General features: G+C 45.3%; 1 protein-coding gene across 1 annotated transcript; it reads right to left on the bottom strand.

Moving 5' to 3' along the window:
* Positions 1–5214: 5214 nt before the first annotated feature.
* LOC123056842 (citrate-binding protein-like) lies at positions 5215–6029 on the bottom strand. The gene is made up of 2 exons (XM_044480095.1): positions 5751–6029; positions 5215–5619 (listed from the first exon to the last, which is right to left on the bottom strand). Exons 1-2 carry the CDS (start codon positions 6027–6029, stop codon positions 5215–5217), a joined length of 684 nt encoding a protein of 227 aa, XP_044336030.1.
* Between the last annotated feature and the right edge of the window lie 17111 nt (positions 6030–23140).

The raw sequence follows: 23140 nt of genomic DNA, 5'->3' as shown, positions 1-23140 counted from the left end.
CTTTTAGAAATATGCAAAGAATAAGCATGAAATAGCGCCTTTTTGCATTCTACTATAATTCCCACAGAGTGTAACTGAAATGTTGTATTTCCTTTAAGAAGAAAGATAACTTAAAAACTTGCGCACAACTTTGCACCGAAATTGCACTTTATCGTAATATGCAAAAATAATCATATAATCATGAAATTTTGACACATATTATATAGTATTTGTTTGTATATAATTACACTCAGCCAAAAACTCACAAAAAATAACCAACAAAGGAAAGAAAAAGGGAAAAAGAAAAACCCATAGAAACTGAAAACAAAAATAAAAAATGAAGCAAAAATACACTTATATAGAAAAGAAAATGATATAAAAAACTAAAAAAATAATGACAAAATTTGCACACAATCTGCAGATAAATTGCGCTTCGTTATAATATGCAAGAATAAACGCATAATAGTGATTTTTTCGCAAAAAAAATTCTAAAGGAAAATGAATTAGTGGCATTGGTATTCCATCCATGGTGTCTATACTTCTCCAGTTAAAAAAATGAATTAGTGGTACCGGTATTATCGATTAAGAAGAAAGAAAAGTAAAAAAATTAAAAAATTTACAAGCGGTATTATCGATTAAGAAGAAATGAATTAGTGGTACCGGTATTATCGATTAAGAAGAAATGAATTAGTGGTACCGGTATTATCGATTAAGAAGAAACAATGAAGTAGTGGCTTATATATTACTCTTTCATAATAATGAAATAAAAAGTAGAACACAATCAAAATAATGAGGTTTTCTAAGAAAGAATGAATTATTAACATTGGTATTAACCTTCAAGAAGAAAAAATAAAATAGAAACTATACAAAATCAAAATAATAAGGTTTTTTAAGGAACAATAAATTAGTGTCATTTGTATTACCCTTTAAGAAGAAAATAATAATAAATGAATTAAAATAAAGAAGAATGAATTAATAGCATTATTGTTACCCACTAAAAAATAACAATAAAAGTTTGCAAAACTTGCACACAACTTTGCTCTTAAATTATAGTTTTTTAGTATGCAAGTAGTGTAATTATCGCACATATTTCAAATTATTTATGTCTGTACATTACACTGACTTAACATCCAAAAAATATCCAGAAAATAAAAATAAAACCAACTAACAAAGAGAAATAGAAAAACAAAAGCAAAATTGCATAAAAACAAAGAAATATCAAAGAAACGAAGGGGGAGAGAGAGGAGGGCTGGAGCGCACAGTTAATGGGCTTCGGCCCATAAGGCAATCGACTGACCCAAATAAGGGGTCAGTCAAAAAAAGAAACAAGCCCACACAACAAACAACACAGGTCAGAAAAAAAAAGTGCAACACCAATCTCAGAGAAAATTCAATGGCCACAAAATTGACTGACCCAAAAGTAAAATTTCAGCTGACTGAAATGCAGCTAAAGTGGTAGATGAACGGAGAAGTAGTACCAAAGATAGGCAACTAAGTCCAGCATCAACAACCAATGGAACAAGACGAACGGGACTTGGCCGATGATTAACAGGATGAACAGAGAGCCGAACAAGCATGGAATGAGTGAGGGCACCGACGGCGTCGACTGACCAAAGGAAACTTCGCAGATGAGCCCGCTGGTGACCCCCACGGCCCACAAGGCGGCGTACATCCACCCTAATGCCGATAGGACGAACACGGTCATCAGTTCGTCGGTCGGTTCGACTATCTTGACCATGAGCGTCATGAATGATATGATTTTTAACAGACTTTCTATGATTAACTTTTTGCAGGTTATCTTCAGAGCTACGGCATGTATCCGTACATGGTTGCTGCTCACTTCTGCGGGCTCCGGGGAGCATTTGGCTACTGGATGTAACCGACGAGAGATGTTAGCTTAATGTTTTTTCATCTAGCCGGTTGTGGCTTTGAGTTTTTTTATTTTTATTTGCTCCTTTTGTGAGCTTTACTTTGTAGACCAGACTATTTGTTTCGTTGAACTTGCTTTAATAAAGGGTGATGCTAGACGCTGTTGGGCCGGTCGCATCCGAGCCGTGGGATCTGAGCCGTGTGGTCCATTGGATCAAAAAGAAAAAAAGATGGTTCGCCCCACATCTTTTTCTTCCTCTAGCTAGGACCGCATATGTTGCTTGGGTCCCTTCCGGTTGTCATCCTCATCGCCGGTCCCCACCCACGCCGACCGTTCTCCTTGCCGGTCCCAACCTCTGCCGTCGTCCTCATTGCTGGTTCCCACCCTCGCCGGCCATCCGCGCCGCGGCCTTGACTCATGCAACAGCAGCACCTACGGTTGCAGCTCCTAGCAGCGACGGGTGTAGCTCCGCCGCCTCCCCTCATCGCAGCACGGTTTTCCATGGCCGCGCGCAACCATCCTTTCTCCTTCGTCATCCACGTGCAAATCTACAACCGACGAGGATCGGTGCTGCAACCACCGTTGGCCTTTGCTACGACCGGTGATAGGAATTGATGCAACCATTCATGTCGATAGCGACAAAAAAGATAATTTTGCTTCAGCAGTCGTTCATTTTTGCTACGATTGGTGATGGGAATTGCTACAACCATTCATGTCGATGTTGCGACCTGCGACGGTGGTTGAAGCTTTTTTTGTCCATGGCCATTGAAGCTTTTTTTCAAGGTTTGAAGCTTTTCCACACAGCAGTTGAAGCTTTTCCACACAGCAGTTGAAGCTTTTTCACACACCGATTGAAGCTTTTCACCTCCGCTCATAGATTTTTTTGCGGTTGAAGCTTTTTATCCATGATGTTTGCTACACACGCCAATGAGGAAAGCTACAAGCAGTGGCCGTTATTGCTACAACCATGAAGGCGGCGAAGTGTGCTTAGCGACGATGGGTTGCGAATTTGTTGCAACCGGTAGTGGGAAAAACTACTACCGGCGACCGAATTTTCTGCAACTAGTGTGCGGTGGTGCGACGAGCGGTGACATGGGTGACCACGGCGACTAGGATTTGCTACCACCGGTGCGCTTTTTGCTACCACTGCGGAGGCCGTGCACTACGAGCGGTGCAGCGACCGGGGGGGGGGGGGGGGGCGATGGGGAGCTGCGACGGGCTCACAACTCTGGCTCGCCGGCACGGGGGAGATCACAGCGACTGGGGAGAAGGGGATCGAGAGGAAGAAGATGAGCGGTTGTGTGGGAGAAGGAGATCGGGAGAAAGAAGACAGAAAAAAAGGGTGGGCCCGGAGCTGCGCGAGACGTGGGATTGGATTGCATTGCGTGGCTCACGCTCGACCGGCCGAAGTTTCGGCCGGTGCACGGGCGTGAAGCGTTTTCCTTTAATAAAGTGGTTGTATGCATCTCTCCGATGCAGAGGCCGTGATATCCTCCTTTAAAAAAAATAAGCGCCATGAACGCGACCCAAATAATCACCACGATGATCGGCGTGTCCCTCCGCGTCTTGCCTGTTGTGGGGGGGGGGGGGGGGGGGGGGGATGTGTTGGGCAGGAGGGTGAGGGCCGGCACGGTGCCGCTGACATGTAGGCGGTGCCTGGCCACGGAGTAGCCCACGTATTCGGCTGCGAACACCGTGCGGTCGTGCAGGATGAAGACGGCGGCGCGGGAGGGCGCCGAGATGGCCGGCGACGAAGTAGGCGGATCAAGTCGGTGGGGAAACACCAGCTTCGCCAGATGCAGAGCATGAAGCGAAAGGCGTAGGCGCAGAGCGCGAGCCACATGATCCACACCTGCACCATTGGCTGCCCGGCGGAGCACCATAGCAGAAAGGAAGGGACGGACACGCCCAGCCCGCCCTCGAAACACAGCCGCGCCAGCATGCGGCAGAACGGCGCGCGGCAGGCGAGGTCGAGGCGGCGAAATCGCTTGTTGAGTTCGAGCTCAAAGGAAGGCGTTCGTGCGCCGGGAAAAAACCTCGACTTGTTACTGTTCTTCTTCCTCCTTCCCTTCTTTCTTCCTTGAGTGAAACACGGTGGCGAGCTCATCGCGTCGGGCACGTGTATGGGCGTGCGCCGGGCTCGCTGGGCGCGTCGGGTCTGCGGTAGGGAGTGTGTGTGCGTGCAGGCGCAGTGCGGGCGTGTCCGTGCGGATGTGCGTCGTGTGCGTGTGTTTAGGGAGTACCTGTTGGTGAGTCGCGTGGCATGATCGGAGCGTGGCCATTGGAGCTCGCTGTGGGGCGCGTGCGTCGGAACACGACGCGGGCACGAGCGAAGCGAGCAGAGCGCGGACGATCAGGAGGGAGTGGATGCGTGGGTGTATGCCCGGTGTGCTGGCTCGCGTATAAAGCCGCGCGAGGGCCGTTATAACAGCTGTGGGTTGTTGAGTTCGAGCTCAAAGGAAGGCGTTCATGCGCTGGGAAAAAACTTCTTCCTTCTTTCCTTCTTTCTTCCTTGAGTGAACCGCGGCAGCAGAGAGAGCGAGGAGATGCGTGGCGAGGGACTGGCGGTTCCAACATCCAGGACGTACAGCTAGCTGCGGAAGGAGGAGGAGCAGTGCCGACGACTTTGGTCGTCCCCGGCGCCGGCTGGGTGGCGTGGCTCGCATCTCCGGCCATGGAAGAATAGGCGGCGGCCGGCCGGGAACCTTAACCAAATTTGGGTTCGAAAACAAGCGTTTCACGGGGGAGGGCGGCCGGAATTCTCGAAGAAATTTGAGGACTTTGCATGGAGGGGACGCCAGCGCTCTTAACCAAATTTGGGTTCGAAAACAAGCGTTTCACGGAGGAGGGTGGTCGGAATTCTCGAAGAAATTTGAGGACTTTGCATGGAGGGGACGCCAGCGCTCTTAACCAAATTTGGGTTCGAAAACAAGCGTTTCACGGGAGAGGGCGGCCGGAATTCTCGAAGAAATTTGAGGACTTTGCATGGAGGAGACGCCAGCACTCCAGCTTTGTTACATCCATAATCCTAACAGAACGATCTGTTGAATAATCACCACCGGCGAAGTTTATTCAAGATTAGCATCACTCGAAAATGGTTGAATCATCATCATCATCATCAATCTCATCACAGCATCCGACCATCCAAATTAGCACACACTGAAGGGAAATATTAAGTTATAAAATTGGGTATAGTTTGGTTGGAACTGAAATTCGGTATAGTTTATTAAGGATTAGCATGGTCGGAACTGGAATTTAAAACCATGCATGGTTATCAGATCATCAAACTGAACTTTGGTATAGTTTCGGTAGGTGTCGAAATATTTCTGCAATCAAATCATCAAACGGCGCACACATCGCGTTATTCATGGCTTGGTGAAGACTCGGACGTTCCTCCATCGCGACTCCATGCGGTGCGACGGGTGGTGGTGCGACTGCTTGTACACCCCGAACTTGAAGTAGTGCTCGGCGTGCGGCCCGCCGTGGCTGCTCGACCGCAGCCTCTCGGCGCCGTCGACGAACACGGTGACGTTGCGCGCGCCCACGTCGTGGACGACGTTGAGCCGGAGCCAGCGGTCGTAGACGTTGTGGGCGAGCACAGTCTGCAGGCGGTGGTAGTAGGTGAGGTTGCCGTCGTAGACGTGGAGCATCAGCGTCGTCGCCTGCCGCTCCGGCTTGGCCCCGAAGATCTGCATGATGGACACGCCGGATGTGCCCGCCGGCACGTACACCTCGCCCTCGAACTGCCACACCCCCGACGTGTACACTTCCTGCATGCATGCCATGCACCATGGCACAACACACACGAATTAAAATATAAGCAACCGGCGAGAGCATGAGATGGGGCGCAAAAGGAGGATATGCCCGGTGTCGGATGCCGCATGCATGGGCGCCTACATACGTTGATCTTGATCTCGGTGCGCGCGCCGCCGGGGTGGGTGGAGCTGGCGGGCTTGTCGGTGGAGTAGACCCACATCCGGCGCACGCCGCCGGCGAACTCGTAGCGCGCGTCGAGCGGAACGTTGTAGGGCTTCTGCACAACGAACTTGGACTCCGGCAGGCTCACACGGGTGAAGCCGGCGGTGAGGTGGTCGCCGGAGCTGCTGCCCGCGCGAGCCGTGCCGATGATCACCACCGCGGTGACCACCACAAGTACACTACACAAGATGGAGCAAGCCATCAGGTCGCTCGCGCACGCACGGACGCACGCAAATGACTTGAAGTCTAGAACACTTGGTTGTTGGAACAAGTGCTACGTGCATGATGTATTTATACAGTGTTTAAGGAGTATATATGTCGATCACTTGCACCAAAGCCCTAAAGGGACTTGCATTGGGGAAGATAGTAACATCTACTGTCATTTATTCTTCAGCGGCCAGCCAGTTCTTTTGTTTTAGATGCATACAAACGGAATTACTTATGCACGTGGATGCACTTCGTTGTTATAATCAAGCCTCTCTATCTCAAAACAAACATAATCAAAAACAAGACATTGTTTTTAGAGCGCCACATATGTATTTGAAAACAAGAAGTAAACAAACTATCACATTTGTCCACATATGCTTACATTATCTCTTCCTTCGATTAAGCAGTGAGTCCTGATTATAACCTCCGAGATTGAAGCTTAAATTTAATTAAGAAAAAGAACGTGACAAAGGAGTTGCACTATGAAGACTCAGAGAGCAGACGGGTTTCACAATGGTTTAAAGTGACAAAAAGAGTGGTACTAGGAGGAATCAAGGAGTAGACGGGATTCACAACAACTTAAATAAAGTAACAACAGAGTGGTACTAGGAAGAATCAAAGGGTTGATGTCAAAAAGAGAAAAGAAAAAGAATCAAAGGGTACATACATACATAACCCCACATACAAGACTTGCGTGCCACTGCCATTGGATAAAAAGAATAGGTGGATCAATGACAACGTGCTATTGTGAAGTGACCATATCATACGACGGAAGCAAATATGTTTCATTAAGGAATCATTTGCACTAGATTTCATAGCAAATCTAACATCCATTCAAAGCTCCTTTTTCAGAACCCTTTGTTTTTCCTGTGATGACAAACTTTGGATTATGAAATCCAGAAGGATTTGAAGTGTACATGACATTGCAATTCTGCGCTTTTTCTATTCCTACCTTTCCTGAGTTTTCCTATCCCGCGAATCAAAAAGGCCGTGATCTTTGATGGCACATGAACCTTCCACAATGAAAGTCCATTGTTTCCTTGTCCGATCAAACATGTGACGAATCAGACTTTTTCTCTAACCATGCTTCTCCTCTCTCTCTCTCTCTCTCTCTCTCTCTCTCTCTCTCTCTCTCTCTCTCTCTCTCTCTCTCTCTCTCTCTCTGTTTCAGCCAACACTCTGTAGGCTGAGATGGCACTAAAATGTTCAATTTCTATCATAGTGCCAAGCCCACATTATCCTCCTGGTGATGTGTTCATATGTTCTTAAGCAAAACTTACGGTTTTGCTAGTTCTCGGTCCACAAAGAATTAGCTTAGAGCTTGGTTGACCCTTAAACCTCTAGATTCACTTTGTGATTCGTGTGTCATGTGAGTTGCAACTGGGTTGCAACCGAGTGTTTCTCAGTTGCAAGTGGGACGCAACTGAGGAAAACTGCCCCAGACTATTTGATTTGCCTCGTGATTTGTGCTGACGAAGAGTTGCAACAAGTCGCTCCCCCAAAACTTAACCTTAGTGGAAAAAGAACTTAACTTTTTTAGACAAAAAAGCTTAACTTTTTTTTGAGAGCATAAAAAAAAACTTAACAATACTAGCGATTTTGTTACTCTTTTTTTTTTGAATTGAGCGATTTTGTTACTCAATCCAAAACACATTGCGGTAAGGAGATGGGCCTGCTAGGCCCATATAGCGATCAAACTGTTTTTTTCTTTTTCCTTTTCTTCTTCTAGTTTTTCCGTTTCATTTCTTCCTTTTCCTTTTCTTTATTTTCCCCATTCTATAAACATTTTTCAAACTTATGAAGTTTTTCTAAATCCATGAATGTTTTTCAAATTCACCAAAAAATTCAACTCATGATCTTTTGTTAAACATGTGAACTTTTTTTTTCGAAATACACGAGGATTTTTTTAATTCAAGAAGATTTTTAAAAATTGTGAACAATTTTTTAAGTGAATTTTTTAATCACACAATTTTTTGTTTCATGAAATTTTTTTCATTTCACATTTTTTTAAATGGAGAATTTTTTTGAACTCATGAACATTTCTTAATTAAGAACGTTTTTTAAAAGTGTAAACATTTTTTGAATTTGCAAGCATGATTTAAATTCATGAACATATTTGTGAATCATGAACAATTTTTAAAATACAAAATAATTTTCAGATTCTAAAACTATTTTATGAATTTAAGGTTATTTTTGAATTCTTGACATTTTTTGAATTCGTGAATTTAAAATTTTGGAAAAAATGTTCAATTGAAATTTGTAATTTTTTGTGAAACTATGTACGTTTTTTTTGAATTGGTGGTAAAAAGACAAGAAAAACAAAAAGAAATGAAGAACACGAAAATAAACACAGGGCGCCCCGCCCCTGTAGTTGGGCCGTCCCAAAATCGCTTGCGCGAAAAGGGGGTGGGGGTGTGCGGTGCGTGATTCCTGACTTTCCACCGCGCAGCGCGGGGATCAGGGATTCAGGGGAATGTATCTTGTGAACTAGTGCTTGTGGTGCTACCGATTCACCTGTCGTTGTTGCACATTTTAAAATGTTTCAAAAAACTAGAAAAAAAATCTAGCACATAGACACAATATCAATGTATGTTGTTACAAAATTTTATATCAAGATTTGAAACTTTGCACGAGATACAAAAATGATTTTGTTTTACATCAATATGATAATGTGCCGAATCTAAAACCCACCTTATTTTTGTACTATTCAAATTTTATGACAACATAGACCGATGTTGTGTGAATGTGTTAGATTTTTGTGAATTCTTTTGAACATTTGTAAATGCACCACAAGCAAAAAATTGCAGTATACTGGTCTACTCATCCCCATCCACAGTACCTAATAAAAAAAAATCTCCCCGTCCACAATGACTTCACCCCTGTGATCGCCGATCAAATGGCGATGTCGCAGAAGAGGCGCCGCCGCCGGAGGAGGCCTCTTCAAGGAGTGTCCCGCCGGCGCCTTGGTGAAGACGGCGCATCGTTGCCTGTGGATGGAAGCTCTCCGCCGCCCAGGCTCCCCGACGAGCCTGCCGTGTCCTCAACGGAGCCAAGGTGCCATGAAATTGTCGCCTCGTGCCTCGCCCAATTGCAGTTGCCAGTCGGCGACGACGGCTCGGACATGGCCGCTTTTCCAAATCTCCCTTCCATTGAAACCCTCGAAGCCCTTACTCGCAAATCTTTCCACGACGATGATTCGCGAGCTGCTCTGCTAGAATACCAATGCCAGAAGTTCTTGAACGAGACCCACAGACGAGATGGAGATTCTGGAGGATCTAATTCGGCCATCATTGATATGGGCTCCGCTCATACTGAACTGGAGAGTGAATTGCAAAAAACATAGACACTACAGGCTAGGTTTGCAGGAACCACATATATACGAAATTGTGCCAAAAAGCACTAATTTTTTCATAATTTTTTGCAAAAAAAACCAGTTGCTTGTTTGGACCGTTTTAAGTGCGTTTATGACAAGGGGGGCGCATCCGTCGACGTGGCATCACTGTTCACACGGCAACACCGTTAGACGGCGTTACACGCCGCTGGCTCACCGGTTCGAGCCGGGCCGCTTAGTCTTCGAGTCGTACCCCGCCCGGTCCGCTCCTCTCACTCTCTTTTCCTCTCCCGCACTCTCTCCTCTCAGTCATGGCGACGGCTGGCGGCGCAGGCGGCGGGTCTGCCGGCGTTGGAGACGATGGTCCACCTGTGGGAGATATATGCGGGAGCTCAAACCCTAGCTGGCCATCGGATACAAGCAGCCCCAGCTAGAGCCCCCAGCACTGTCTCGAATATGCGGCGGCAAGATCTTGGGCCAGGGCAGTGAAGGAGAATCCGTCAGAGAGTCACCGGATTGCCTCGTCATTCGGCGGCGTCTAGTGAGTTTCCTCTTCCCTCTTACCTCTTCCTGTAGATCGATTCTAGGGTTAGGGTTAGGTTTTTTTGGCACTGTTAATTGGTGCTCTCTTAATTGTGATTTAGTTGCGGTTGATTTGTAGTTAACAGAGTAGCTAGTTGACAGAGTAGTTATGTGACGCCCCGAGTCCGATGTGTCAGGTGTCTCCCAGTTGTTCGCCGTCGTTGCCATGTCATTCGCTTGCGTGTTGCATCTTGCCATGTCATCATCCGCATTGCATCTACATGTTTTCGAAAACTTGCATCCGTCCCGGTCTCCTCGTTCCTTCCGTTGTCAGTTCTGAGTCCAGACACACTTGCACGCGCCCGCGGCACGTCTGAAATATTATTTTTTTAAGTGACCGGAAAATGTTCTCGGAATGGGATGAAAGTTGGCGTGCGGTGTTGTTTTGTTGTCAGTAGGCCGCCTGCCAAGTTTCATCGCGTTCGGAGTCCGTTTGATGCCCCAACAGATAACTATAGCGGCATTATAGCCGGTCAAACGTCGGACGTTTTCGGTCTTCAGAAACAGATGTCGGGCCCTCTCTCTCTCTCTTCTCCCCCTCGCAGTCTCGCCACAGCCCACCTAGTCCATCCTCCTTCCCCTCTCCGCTTCCGGAGTTGTCCGATGCGACCGCACGGTCCGAAACCCTCTCTGCTCAGTGCATCAAACCCCCTCGCGCGCGCGTCCGAAAAACTATCCCGGACCTGACCCGGACTGTCGCCACCGTTGTGTCTGGATCATCCCCAAACATCTACAAAATGTCACTGTTTCCTTGTTTGGACTCCCTAACCCATTCATCTCCGACCGTCTGATTTTGATCGGATGATCCAAAATACTCCTCCTATTCTGGTATTTATAGACCACCCGAACCCTAGAAATGAGGAGCCTTGTCCCATCCTCCCAGCCGCCGCCGCCATCATCTCCCACCTCGGGATCCTCCCATTCCCCACCGCGCCAGCCACCAGCCACAGCTGGATCCAATCCATCCACTGCAGCCAATCCATCGATCACCTTCCACCCCGCTCGAGGTTCTCCTCGTTCCTCTCGCACCCGAGGAGAGAGCAGACGCATCGCTCGCGCTCGAAGCCTCATGCCTCCCCGACGCCCTCGCCTCGCGCCGGCAAGTGACCTCGCCGGAGTGCCCTGCCGGAGTAACAGCCACACCAGGGACCCTCGCGCCCTTCTCCTTCCCTGCTCTCTCTCTCTCTCTCTCTCTCTCTCTCTCTCTCTCTCTCTCGGCTTCCCCGTTTTTCTTCTCTCAATTCTCTCTGTCTTTCTTTCTTCAGGACTCAGTAGCAGCCATGGACGCCGTCGCGCAGACCTGCCTCCGTTCCCGTGACCACATGCCGGTCAGCAGCAGTAGTTCGCTGTGCCGCTACCCATCTTTCTCCTTCCTCCCGTCTCCCCTACCTCTATCTCCCTCTAATCTCTGCGTTTCTCTATTCTTTGCCTCGAACAGGAGCAGGCATGGCTGTCACCGTAGAGCTCGATGCCGAGCGCCGCCTTCGAGGCTTCAACCCCCACCACTGGTCTGCGTGGGTGAGCAACAACAGCAGCGCATCGCGCCCCTTGCATCCTACCCTCTCCTCTATTTTCCCTGCTGCTCCTCTCTGATCTAACCCCGCCGTGGCCGCCTGTCTGCAGTTTGCCGATGCACCCGGCGGATGAAGCTGCCGGTGCCCCTGCTCCAGCGCTACATCGCCTCCCCCCGCACCAATCCCAGCTCCTCGTTTCCGGCAGGATCCGCCCCAACGTCGTGGTTCCCCGGCGCCCCGAACCTCCCCTGCTTCGTCGCTGCTCGAGCTCGGGCAAGCTCCTAGACCCATGGCGCCCCTCCCATGCGCGCTTCCTCTTATCCTCCGCGCCCACTGTAGCTCGAGGAGGTGGATCCCCTCGATCCCGTGCTTCGCGTTGACCGCTTCCGGCTACCTCTACGTTGGATTCGCGCCAAGTTCCTGCGCCCGCGAAGCCTCTGCATCGAGCGCCAAGTTTTGCCTCCTGCTCTGCTTCGCCGTTGTCTGCAGCCGCTTGAATCGGTGCCAGCGTGTTGACCGCGTCGCTGCCCAAGCCGCCTGCTGTTTCCGCCGAGGCCGCGTCAGGCCCAGCCAGCGCCCGCCGGCCTGCCTCTTCCACCGTATGGGCTTGGCCCATGGTGAGAAAGGCCCAGTGGCCTTTTTTTTCAGATCTGTGAATTAGTCAATTTCCAGGGATTTGTACTTTTGCAGATCAACCCCTAAACTTCATGCATTTCATTACTCACAAACAGTGCATCATATATAAAAAACTTTATATATGAAAAATGCTTATAATCTTGTCTAGTTTCATAATATGTCATTTTCATCCATGGTTAAAATGTTTAATATGATGTTTGGTTAAATTTGCTCCTATTGCCATGTTAAAATGCTTTATTTCATAACTAAATAACCGTAGCTCCAAACCTAACAAACTTTATATGTAAATGGGGTCGAAAAATGCCTAGTTTAACATGGTAGCCTCACTTTGCATGTTTAACAACTATAAAATATGGTTTAGGGCAGAACAGTACCATAACCAAAATATGCACATGAGAAGTTTCCGGACTTGTTGTTTGTCATTCCTGCCTCATTTAAACTTGCCTAGATAGGTAGTTTTCATTTGCTTCACCCTCTTGTCATGTTTAACAACATTTAATATTGTTCGGTACATAAACGAGATCGAACTAAATAACTTGAATGTGGTGTTTCATCAATATGCAACAGAGATGCATATTGAGCTCCACTTAAATTGTAGTATTGTTTGTTGCACTTTGCCATGCCTTGCCTCATTAATCCGGACATGCATCATATTTGGTTGAGCATCATGTCATGCTTATGTGGTGGTTGTTTACTGTGTTGTTTGCTCCTTTCCGGTGTTGCTTCTTCGGGTTGGTTCCGATAATGTCGCGTTTGTGAGGACCCGTTCGACTACGTCTGTTTGTCTTCTTCATGGACTCGTTCGTCTTCCTTGCGGGATTTCAGGCAAGATGACCATACCCTCGAAATCACTTCTATCTTTGCTTGCTAGTTGCTCGCTTTTTTGCTATGCCTATGCTGCGATACCTACCACTTGCTTATCATGCCTCCCATATTGTTAAGCCAAGCCTCTAACCCACCTTGTCCTAGCAAACCGTTGTTTGGCTATGTTACCGCTTTGCTCAGCCCCTCTTATAGCGTTGTTAGTTACAGGTGAAGATTGAAGTTTGTTTCCTTGTTGGAACATGGAGATGTTGTTCCTTGTTGGAACATGTTTACTTGTTGGGATATCACAATATCTCTTATTTAATTAATGCATCTATATACTTGGTAAAGGGTGGAAGGCTCGGCCTTATGCCTGGTGTTTTGTTCCACTCTTGCCGCCCTACTTTCCGTCATATCGGTGTTATGTTCCCGGATTTTGCGTTCCTTACGCGGTTGGGTTATAATGGGAACCCCTTGACAGTTCGCCTTGAATAAAACTCTTCCAGCAAGGCCTAACATTGGTTTTACCATTCGCCACCTAGCCTTTTCTTTTCCTTGGGTAGGCCTGCCCAAGGGTCATCTTTATTAAACCCCCGGGCCAGTGCTCCTCTGAGTGTTGGTCCAACCAGAGCACCGTGCGGGGCCGTCCCTTGGCAACTTGGGTTACGTTGGCTCCCGTACGCTTAGCTTATCCGGTGTGCCCTAAGAACGAGATATGTGCAGCTCCTATCGGGATTTGTCGGCACAACGGGTGGTCTTGCTGGACTTGTTTTACCATTGTCGAGGATGTCTTGTAACCGGGATTCCGAGTCTGATCGGGTCTGCCCGCTAGAAGCAATATCCTTCGTTGATCGTGAGAGCTTGTGATGGGCTAAGTTGGGACACCCCTACAGGGATTTGAACTTTCGAAAGCCGTGCCCGCGGTTATGGGCAGATGGGAATTTGTTAATGTCCGGTTGTAGAAAACCTGAAGTTGACCTTAATTAAAACACATCAACTGCGTGTGTAACCGTGATGGTCTCTTCTCGGCGGAGTCCGGGAAGTGAACATGGTGTTGGAGTTTATGCTTGACGTAGGTTGTTCTAGAATCACTTCTTGATCATAGTTCATCACCGTGCTTTGCCTTCTCTTCTCGCTCTCTTTTGTGAATATGTTAGCCACCATATTAGCTAGTCGCTTGCTGCAGCTCCACCTCATACCTTTTACCTTACCCATAAGCTTAAATAGTCTTGATCGCGAGGGTGTGAGATTGCTGAGTCCCCGTGACTCACCGATACTTCCAAAACCAGCTTGCAGGTGTCGATGAGACCGTGCAGATGACGCAACCAAGCTCAAGGAGGAGCTCGTTGAAGATCTTGTCCTTTGTGTTGTTTCGTTCTAGTTGATCAGTAATGGAGCCCAGCTGGGGTCAATCGGGGATCTGTGTAGCATTTGGGGTAGTCTTCTTTTATTTTGGTTCCGTAGTCGGACCTTGATTGTATCTGGATGATGTAATGATTTATTCATGTAATTGTGTGAAGTGGAGATTGTAAGCCAACTATGTATCTATTTCCCTTATTGCATTACATGGGTTGTGTGAAGATTACCTCACTTGCGACATTGTTTTCAATGCGGTTATGCCTCTAAGTCGTGCTTCGACACGTGGGAGATATAGCCGCATCGAGGGTGTTACAAGTTAACAGAGTAGCTAGTTGATGATGTAGTCAGCAGAGTAGTTAGCAGGGTACTGTACTTGGAGAGATCAGTTTGCATTGGTTTGACAGTGAAGTTGACTGGTTTTCAGAACTTGACAGTGGTTTTGAGAAGGTGTTTGTTGTTTTCAGAGTGTACTGTACTGTATTGTAGCAATTATAATGTTGATTACTCTGTTTTAGTGCTCTGTTTTAGGAATTATGCATTTTTTACAGTACATTGGTGCTCTGTTAATTAAGCTATTTTAATTATTTGTGTGTAATTTGAACGATGATGTTTGGGATGTTAGAATGCACTTCCATGACAGAGACAACTTGGAGAGATCAGTTTGCATTTCAGACATAACATATTATAATTTGGTTGCCCTAATAGAGACAGAGGGATATGGGCTTAATGATTTCATGTATTTTGTGAGGGATCCTGGTGTTGGGATTACAGGAATGGATGAAATTTGTGATGATGATAAGGTGGATGAAATGCTTGACCATATTGCTAACAATGATCAGCATGTAGTGAACTTGACAGTGGTTAGGGGCACTGATCCAAGACCTGCAGATTTGAACTCAGGCTATCTGGTTGAGGAGCAGGTTCCTTTGAGCCATATAGGAGAGAACCCTGTGTATGTAGTAAATCCTTCTAGTGTTCTCTTAAGATCACCACCAAAAAGTATAATATAGAGTTAGACAGAGCCATTGCAGTTCTACACTACACAGCAGAGCACAAACCATGATCTGGATACAAATGCTGCCATGGAACAATCCAATCCAGCAGATCAGGATGAACTGGAGACATTAATGGAGTTGAAGAGGAGAACAAAGATTGCCAAATTTAGGAAACATAAGATTGCAGCTGAGCATGTAAATAAGGTTAAGCAGAAGCTACCAATTCTTCTAACTGAAGATGATTCAGATCTGGATGCAGATGAAGACTATCTTCAGAGGCTTAATGAGATGAGGCAGCAAAGAGAGGATCCACTCATTCATTTTGATGGAGACACTGATGTGGATGAAGTGTATGAGGAAGATGAGGAAGGGCAACATGTGGAGGTGGAGCAACAGGAGCAGGTGGAGCAAGATGAGCAGGTGGAGCAGCAAGAGGTGCCTACAAAGAAGAAGAAAGCTAGAAAAGGGCCAACAGAGAGGTCACATTCTAGCTTGGAACAGAGATTTGAGGATGTTTGGGCACCATCATCAGATGAGGAGCCAGATCTTGGTGTTTTGAAGCGGGAATATGATGATGGAGCTGAGGAAGTACAATTTATTCTGCCCAATGGAAGGAAGAGCAGATCAATGAGATCTTTGCCAAGGATCTGGTACAGTGAGGAGAGAGAGAGAACCCAGAGGAGCAGTTTTGCAGAAAAATTTGTTTCCTCAATGTGTATCAGTTTAGGAGAGCAATTCAGACATTGCACATAACTCAGAATAGGAATTATGAGTTCCACAGAAATTGCAATGATAGCATCATAGTTGTGTGCACAAATGCAATGCCCTTTGTTTATTGCAGCTTCTGTTGTTGCAAATGAGACTACTTTTTGCATAAGGAAGGCAAATTTTGTGCACACATGCCCAGCAGTAGGAGAGAACACCAAGGTCACTGCAAAATGGGTTGCACACCAGTGTGAGGCAATGATGAGAGTTGATATTGGTACACCAGTCACCACAATAATGTAGACACTGAAGAAGAAATATGGAATAGAGATGTCTACCCATATGGCCTATAGGGCTAGGAAGCAAGCATTGAAGGTTGTCCAAGGAGATCAGAGAGGACAATACACTAGAATAAGAGACTATTTGCAGGCTGTGTTGGATACAAACCCAGGCTCTAGATGTATTGTTACTACTAGGCATGTACCAGAGCACCCAAGCAAAAACCCTAGGTTTCATGGCCTCCTTTTCTGTCTAAGTGCTTGCAAAGAAGGGTTTTTGAATGGATGCAGACCATTCATAGGTACATTTCATTTACTAAGATGTGAATTGTTTATGTGCTCGCATTACATACACTATGTTCTCACAATTGTCAGCTTTGCAGGGGTAGATGGTTGTTTTATCAAGCTATCAACAGGTCAACAGATCCTTGCTGCAACAGGAAGGGATGGGAACAATAATATCTACCCTATAGCATTTGGAGTTGTTGACAAAGAGGACAAAGATAGCTGGACCTGGTTCTTAACACAGCTTAAAGATGCACTTGGTGGAGAAAGTGGGAAGTTTGGTTATTATACCATCATCTCTGATAGGCAGAAGGTAAACTTCTCTTCTCATACAATATTGCACTAGGTTTCATGGTTTCATATGCACATTGTTATAGCTTCATTGTTTCATTGTTTATAGGACCAATGCTTAGCTTTATTTCCCATTGTTTCAAACAGGGGCTTTTAAATGCAATAAACCATGTTTCCCCAATTGTCCATAAAGATTCTGCCTTAGACATATCTATCAGAATTCCCAAACTGCTGGTTTTAGAGGTGATGAATTAAAGAAACACATGGATGCAGCTAGCTACTCTTATACTGAGAATGAACACCTTGATGCAATGAATGCTTTGAAAAGAGAGTGTAAGGCTGCTTGGACATGGCTTCACAAAATCCCTGTTCATACTTGGGCTAGGCATGCTATGGATTTTAATTGCAAAACTGACCTGGTAGTGAACAACATCAGTGAGGTGTTTAATAAAATGATATTAGATGTCAGAGGCAAGCCAATAGTGACCATGATAGAAGGAATTAGGACAAAATTGATGGTCAAATTTAACAAGAATAGAACAAAGACAGAGACAGCAAATTGGGAGATTTGCCCTACCTATGCTGAAATGTTAGAGGAGACAAAGTACAACTCAAGGTGGTGCCAGACTTTGATGGTTGGTCCTAACATCTACCAAGTGACTAGTGGAGAAAACACCTACTCAGTGAACTTGCTGGACATAACATGTGGATGTAGGAAATGGGATATGACTTCTATGCCTTGCCATCATGCAGTTTCTGCAATAGTGAAAGCTAAGTTGCAGCCAGAGGACTTTGTTGCTGATTTCTTCAAAAAAGAAATGTATAAAAAAGCATTTGCACATATCATATTTCCTGTGCCTGGTCCAAACCTGTGGCCAAGGACAAGAACTCAGGACATAGAGCCTCCAGTATTCAAAGACAAGGTTGGGAAGCAACAAACAAAGAGGAGGAAAAACCAATTTGAGAAGCCAGCACCAAGAGATACATCTAGGATGGCATCTATTACTTGTAGCAACTGCAAACTTGTAGGGCATAGATACAATGTTTGCTCCAAGCCCCTCAAGCCAGCTCTTGCTATGAGAATGAACCAGCATCAGGTTAGTTATAGTAGCACCTTAATTCTCTTTATTTTGTCTCCATTGTAACTCACAAGCCTTAACTGTTTTTGAAATGCAACCAAACAGGTCACGGGCTTCTACTTCAACAACAAATGCATCTACAACTGCTGCACCACCAAGGAAAAGGCCATCTTCATCTACTACTGCACCTACAGCTGTTGCACCACCAAGGAAGAGGCCATCTCCATCAACTGCTGCTCCTACACCTGCTGCCACTACACCTGCTGCTCCTCCAAGGAGGTCTCCTAGGAAGAAAGCTACCAATGCTGGTACAGCCTCTACCTCTGCTGCAGGAAACATGTCAACTTTTCAATCTCCAAGACAGAGTGGAAGAAAAAGGACTTCTTCATTCAAGTTGAAAGAGTACTTCTATGCTTCTGGGAACTAGATGCCTTTGTCTTTGTTGGCATGTGATGTGTATGTGTTGGCTGTGAACTAGATTATGCCTTTGTTGGCTTTCAGAACCTATGATGCCTATGTTGGCTTTCAACTAGATTATGCCTTTGTTGGCTTTCAGAACCTATGATGCCTATGTTGGCTATGAACCATTGTTGGTTGTGAGAACTTGGATGTTTATCTTAAATGTTGGCTTAGATGGATGTGAGAACATGAAAATAATGTTGGTTGTGATGCTGGTGATTCTGGTGATGATGTTGACTTAGATGGATGATGATGATGCTTACTATGATTCTAGGGTCACTCGGCGTCGAAAAACTCTCCAAAGTGAGTCTAGGGTCACTTAGCGTCGAAAAACCCACCAAGTGAGTCTAGGGTCTATCAGCGTCGAGAAACCCACCAAAGTGAGTCTAGGGTCACTCGGCGTCGAAAAACCCACCGAGTGAGTTTAGGGTCTATCGGCATTGACAAACCCACCTAAGTGAGTCTAGGGTCTATCGGCGTCGAGAAACCCACCAAAGTGAGTCTAGGGTCTCTCGTCATCAACAAAACCAACCAAAGTGAGTCTAGGGTCTCTCGTCATCGACAAAACCAACCAAGTGAGTCTAGGGTCACTCGGCGTCGAAAAACCCACCAAAGTGAGTCTAGGGTCTCTAGGCATTGACAAAACCAACCAACCAACAGCATCAGATTCAGCATAACTAGAAGATTCATACATAATCATAACTAATAAGTACCATATTACACGATAGTGCTTAATGCTAAATAGGTACATTACATAACCATAATTCAAATATTACTAGATCATTCATCTAATAGTAGTCATTACATAACCATAATTATAGTACTCATCATCCCATAACCATGCTGGTGGTACTAATAAGCAGCATATTACATTATACTGCTCATTCATCTAAGATGGCCTTGATCCCATTCAGCTTCAGCTTGGTCTGCTCGGCAACCTTCTCAAGCTCACCAATGTGGGCCTGCGACTTAATCTTCTCTTCAGCAAGCTTCAACTTCATGTTCCTAATGACATTGGCTTGAGCAACTGTCTGGTTCTTGAGCATGTCATACTTCTCCTACAACTTGCTCTCATCAGGTTTGTTCTGCATCTTACCTCTCTCCATCTGAGCCCTCTGCTCCTGGGCATCCAAAAGGCCGTTGACATCTTCAACCAACCTCTCATAACTTGCCTGCAGCTTGATCTTCTGTTGTGTCAGATTGTGAACAGCAAATGAGCTTTCCAGATTGTCCTCAATCTTGCTCCTCCTGCACTCTTTATACTTATCCCACAACTTGGTCAATGCATTCTCCATTGTAGCTGGCCAAAATGGATCAACCCATTCAACTAGCCCACAATTTCTTCCCTTCTGTAATTTTAGTGTTAAACAGGTATAAAGTAACACAATGCTACAAAGTAACAAATGGTGTAAAGTGCTCACTAATCCACATGCTATAAAGTAACAAACAGGTATAAAGTAACATAATGAGTTAAACAAACATGTATAAGCTAGCTATATGACACAATGAGTTAAACAATTACAATGCTCACTAATCCACATGCTATAAAGTAAGAAGTCTCAATCAGTGCTCCCAATCCTATGCACATACTGGCATATAAACAATGACCTCCCTAACCCATTATCACAGAAAATACATAACTAATTAGCAACCTACCTAATAGGCCAGATCTGCTGACAACACTCTGCACATGCTCACATATAAACAATGACCTCACTGAGCAACTAGCACACAAGATCTGCTAACTATAAAATCAGTACTAAACAGTGACCAGATTAGCATAAATTTGGCACATACCTTCACAGCACAAGCAAAGAACCTCCTGCCAGTATGGATGCCCTAGAAAGCAACACGCCTCTCTGCTGGCAGGGAGTGTTCATTGCACAAAACATCAGGTTCAGTGCCCTCAAAATCGGAGTCATCGATGGTCTCAGGGATCTGGAGGTGCAAAGGAAAGGCAACAAAACTTCAGATCAAGCTCAACAGAAAAATCCAAAAATCGCAACCCTAACCCTAGCTTGAGCTCGAGCAACTCACCTTGATGATGCCCTCGTCTGAAGCTGAGTTGGCGTACTGGTGAGAGTTCTCGCTGATGTCGTCATCAGACCAGGAAACCATGGCGACGCGGCAGCGACGACGGTCGGAGATGTGGGAGGGGGCGGCGGCGGCGAACGAGCGGGAGTAGAGAGAGGGAGAAGGACGGGAGAGAGTGAGGGCTGGGGGGTGGGGCCTGCACCGCTTCGGGGTGTTTGACCCGCCCGACTCGAACCGGTGCGCCAGCGGCGTGTAACACCGTCTAACTGCGTTGCTGTGTGAACAGTGCTGCCACGATCGACGGATGCAGCCCCCCTTGTCATAAACGCACTTAAAACAGTCCAAACAAGCAACTAGTGTTTTTTGCAAAAAAATTATGAAAAAAATTAGTGCTTTTTGGCACAATTTCGTATATGTGTGGTTCCTGCAAACCTAGCCTGAAGTGTCGATGTTTTTTGCAATTCACTCCTGAACCGGACGATGTCATCACCGACGAGGAACACATGAGAGACTGTGAACTGCTAGGGGCTGCCGTGGATAAAACTGACACCTATACCAGACTGGGCCAAGAGCAGGCCAACAAGCTCCATCTCAAGTATGCGCTCTGTCGCATCAAAGCTTGCCTGGTTAGTTAGTCTCATACCTGTTTATTAATCTGTCATGCATACATGAAAAATTATGCCCTCCATGAAAATTTATGTAGCTGTTGAAAGGAAAGCCGGTTGACGAGCTGGATGATGTTGCATTGGAATGCAAGTACCCTCCAGAGCTTATTGTAAAGAACAATTACTTTTTCCACTATGAAGACAACTTCTTTGGTTGGTATTTTGATGCCGAACTCTGTTACAAAGCGTCCTTGAGCGACTACCAGCGGCTAGTCCTTTTAAATGATGTAAGTGCTATCGTATTCGCTGCATTTATTTTTGTAATGCATCTACATTTAATATGTGCCCATGCACTCAGTAACCAGTTTCTTGTTGATTTTCCCTTTGAATGGACAATAGCAAAAAATTGCTTAATAAGAATGTGACTTCTTGTGGCATGACTTTTAAGTGAGTAACCTCTCAGTGTAAGTGGCATTAGTTTCTTGGAGAAACTCAACACCTAAATTAAGAAAAGAGCAGCATTTGGAGATTAAGAAAATATTAGAATATGGGTGCTTGCAATAAATTGTGGTAAAATATGATAATACATGCAATCTACAACAAAAGAAAAGCCAGACATTTTGTTAGCGGGGTTTTCAATTAAAAAACAAACATAGATTAATTTTTAATTGTTATTTGGATGGAACAAGTCCTAAAACCTCAATTGGGCGTTCATGCTATAGGCTGCTCCCAGAATACAACTACTATCCTGTTTTCGTATGCATATACAAAGTTTGCCCGTTTTTCCAAGTCCCCATATATTTTTGACATGTTCGAGTACTATGTGTTATTTAGGTCTTCTTGAACTGCATAAGTACTCTATAATCAATACTCATAGGAGCATCCCGTTCACTTATGTCCAGTGCTTGTTATTCTCAGGGCAGCTGTACCATGATGTTTTATTTGGGTGCAGGGTGATCAGTATTCGAGTTGGAGAAGATACCAAACATTTTATAACACCCCTGAAGCTGATAGAGATTATCTCAGCTACTGGGAAACAGTTGTGAAGGAACTTAAAGTATGCCTTGTGCAATAATCAGCTAGTTCAAGATTAGAACTTTGATCAGTATTTTTGTTTTCTTGGACTAACAACGTTTGTTCTTGACAGTGGCTTGAGCAGTATCTGCTGACAAACGAGTCTTCTATTGAGGTATGCATATTTGACCTCTCAAAACCATGGACTCTCTCCACCCTCTAAAGCTAAGATGGATAAAATTGCCCTAGATCTCCAAGATATTTGGAGGTTAGAGGAGATTAAATCTAGGCAAAGATCTAGAGAAATAAACATATTGGAGGGGGGAGGAATACTGCTTACTTCCATGCTTTGGCTAATCAAAGAAGGAGGAAGAAACAGATCAGTGTGCTAAAAGGCCCAGATGGACCTGTAGAGGATACCAAGAGTATTATAAACATTGTTGTAGATTACTACAAGCAACTGTTTGGTAGGGAGGAAACCCTAGATATTAATTTAGATGATGACTTTTGGGATCCTTCTGTAAAGGTTTCTAATGAGTATAATAGGAAATTAGAAGCTAATATTACTGAGGAAGATGTCAGGGCAGCTGTCTTTGGGTCCTATGCTGAAGGAGCCCCTGGGCCAGATGGCTTCCCATTCCTCTTCTATCAACAATTTTGGGACACTTTTAAGGGTGACCTAATGCTGTTGGTGGATGCTTGGAACAATGACTCCTTGGATCTTTATAGATTGAATTTTTCTCTGTTAACAGTGATTCCTAGAGAGTTTGATGCTGATATTATTCAGAAATTTAGGCCTATTGCTCTAACAAACTGTAGTTTTAAGATTTTTGCTAAATGCCTGGCTAACCAGCTAGGTGATATTGGGGATGAAATTATTTCACAAAATCAAACAACTTTTATTAAAGGGAGATACATAGTTGAAAGTGTGGTGACAGCTCATGAGACAATTCATGATGCTGTAACTAACAATAAGAAAGGTTTTGTATTTAAGCTTGATTATGAAAAAGCTTATGATAGATTCAGTAAGGAATTCCTCCTGAAAATCATGTATCAAAGAGGGTTTAGTCCCAAATGGATGAAAAAGGTGGAATCTCTGTTATATAAGAGTTTAGTAGGGGCTGGAATAAATGAT

Source organism: Triticum aestivum, chromosome 3A, assembly GCF_018294505.1.
Source record: "Triticum aestivum cultivar Chinese Spring chromosome 3A, IWGSC CS RefSeq v2.1, whole genome shotgun sequence".
Taxonomy (NCBI): Eukaryota; Viridiplantae; Streptophyta; class Magnoliopsida; order Poales; family Poaceae; genus Triticum; species Triticum aestivum.
Note: the sequence above shows the minus strand (reverse complement) of the source record. Positions and strands in the feature narration are given on the sequence as shown.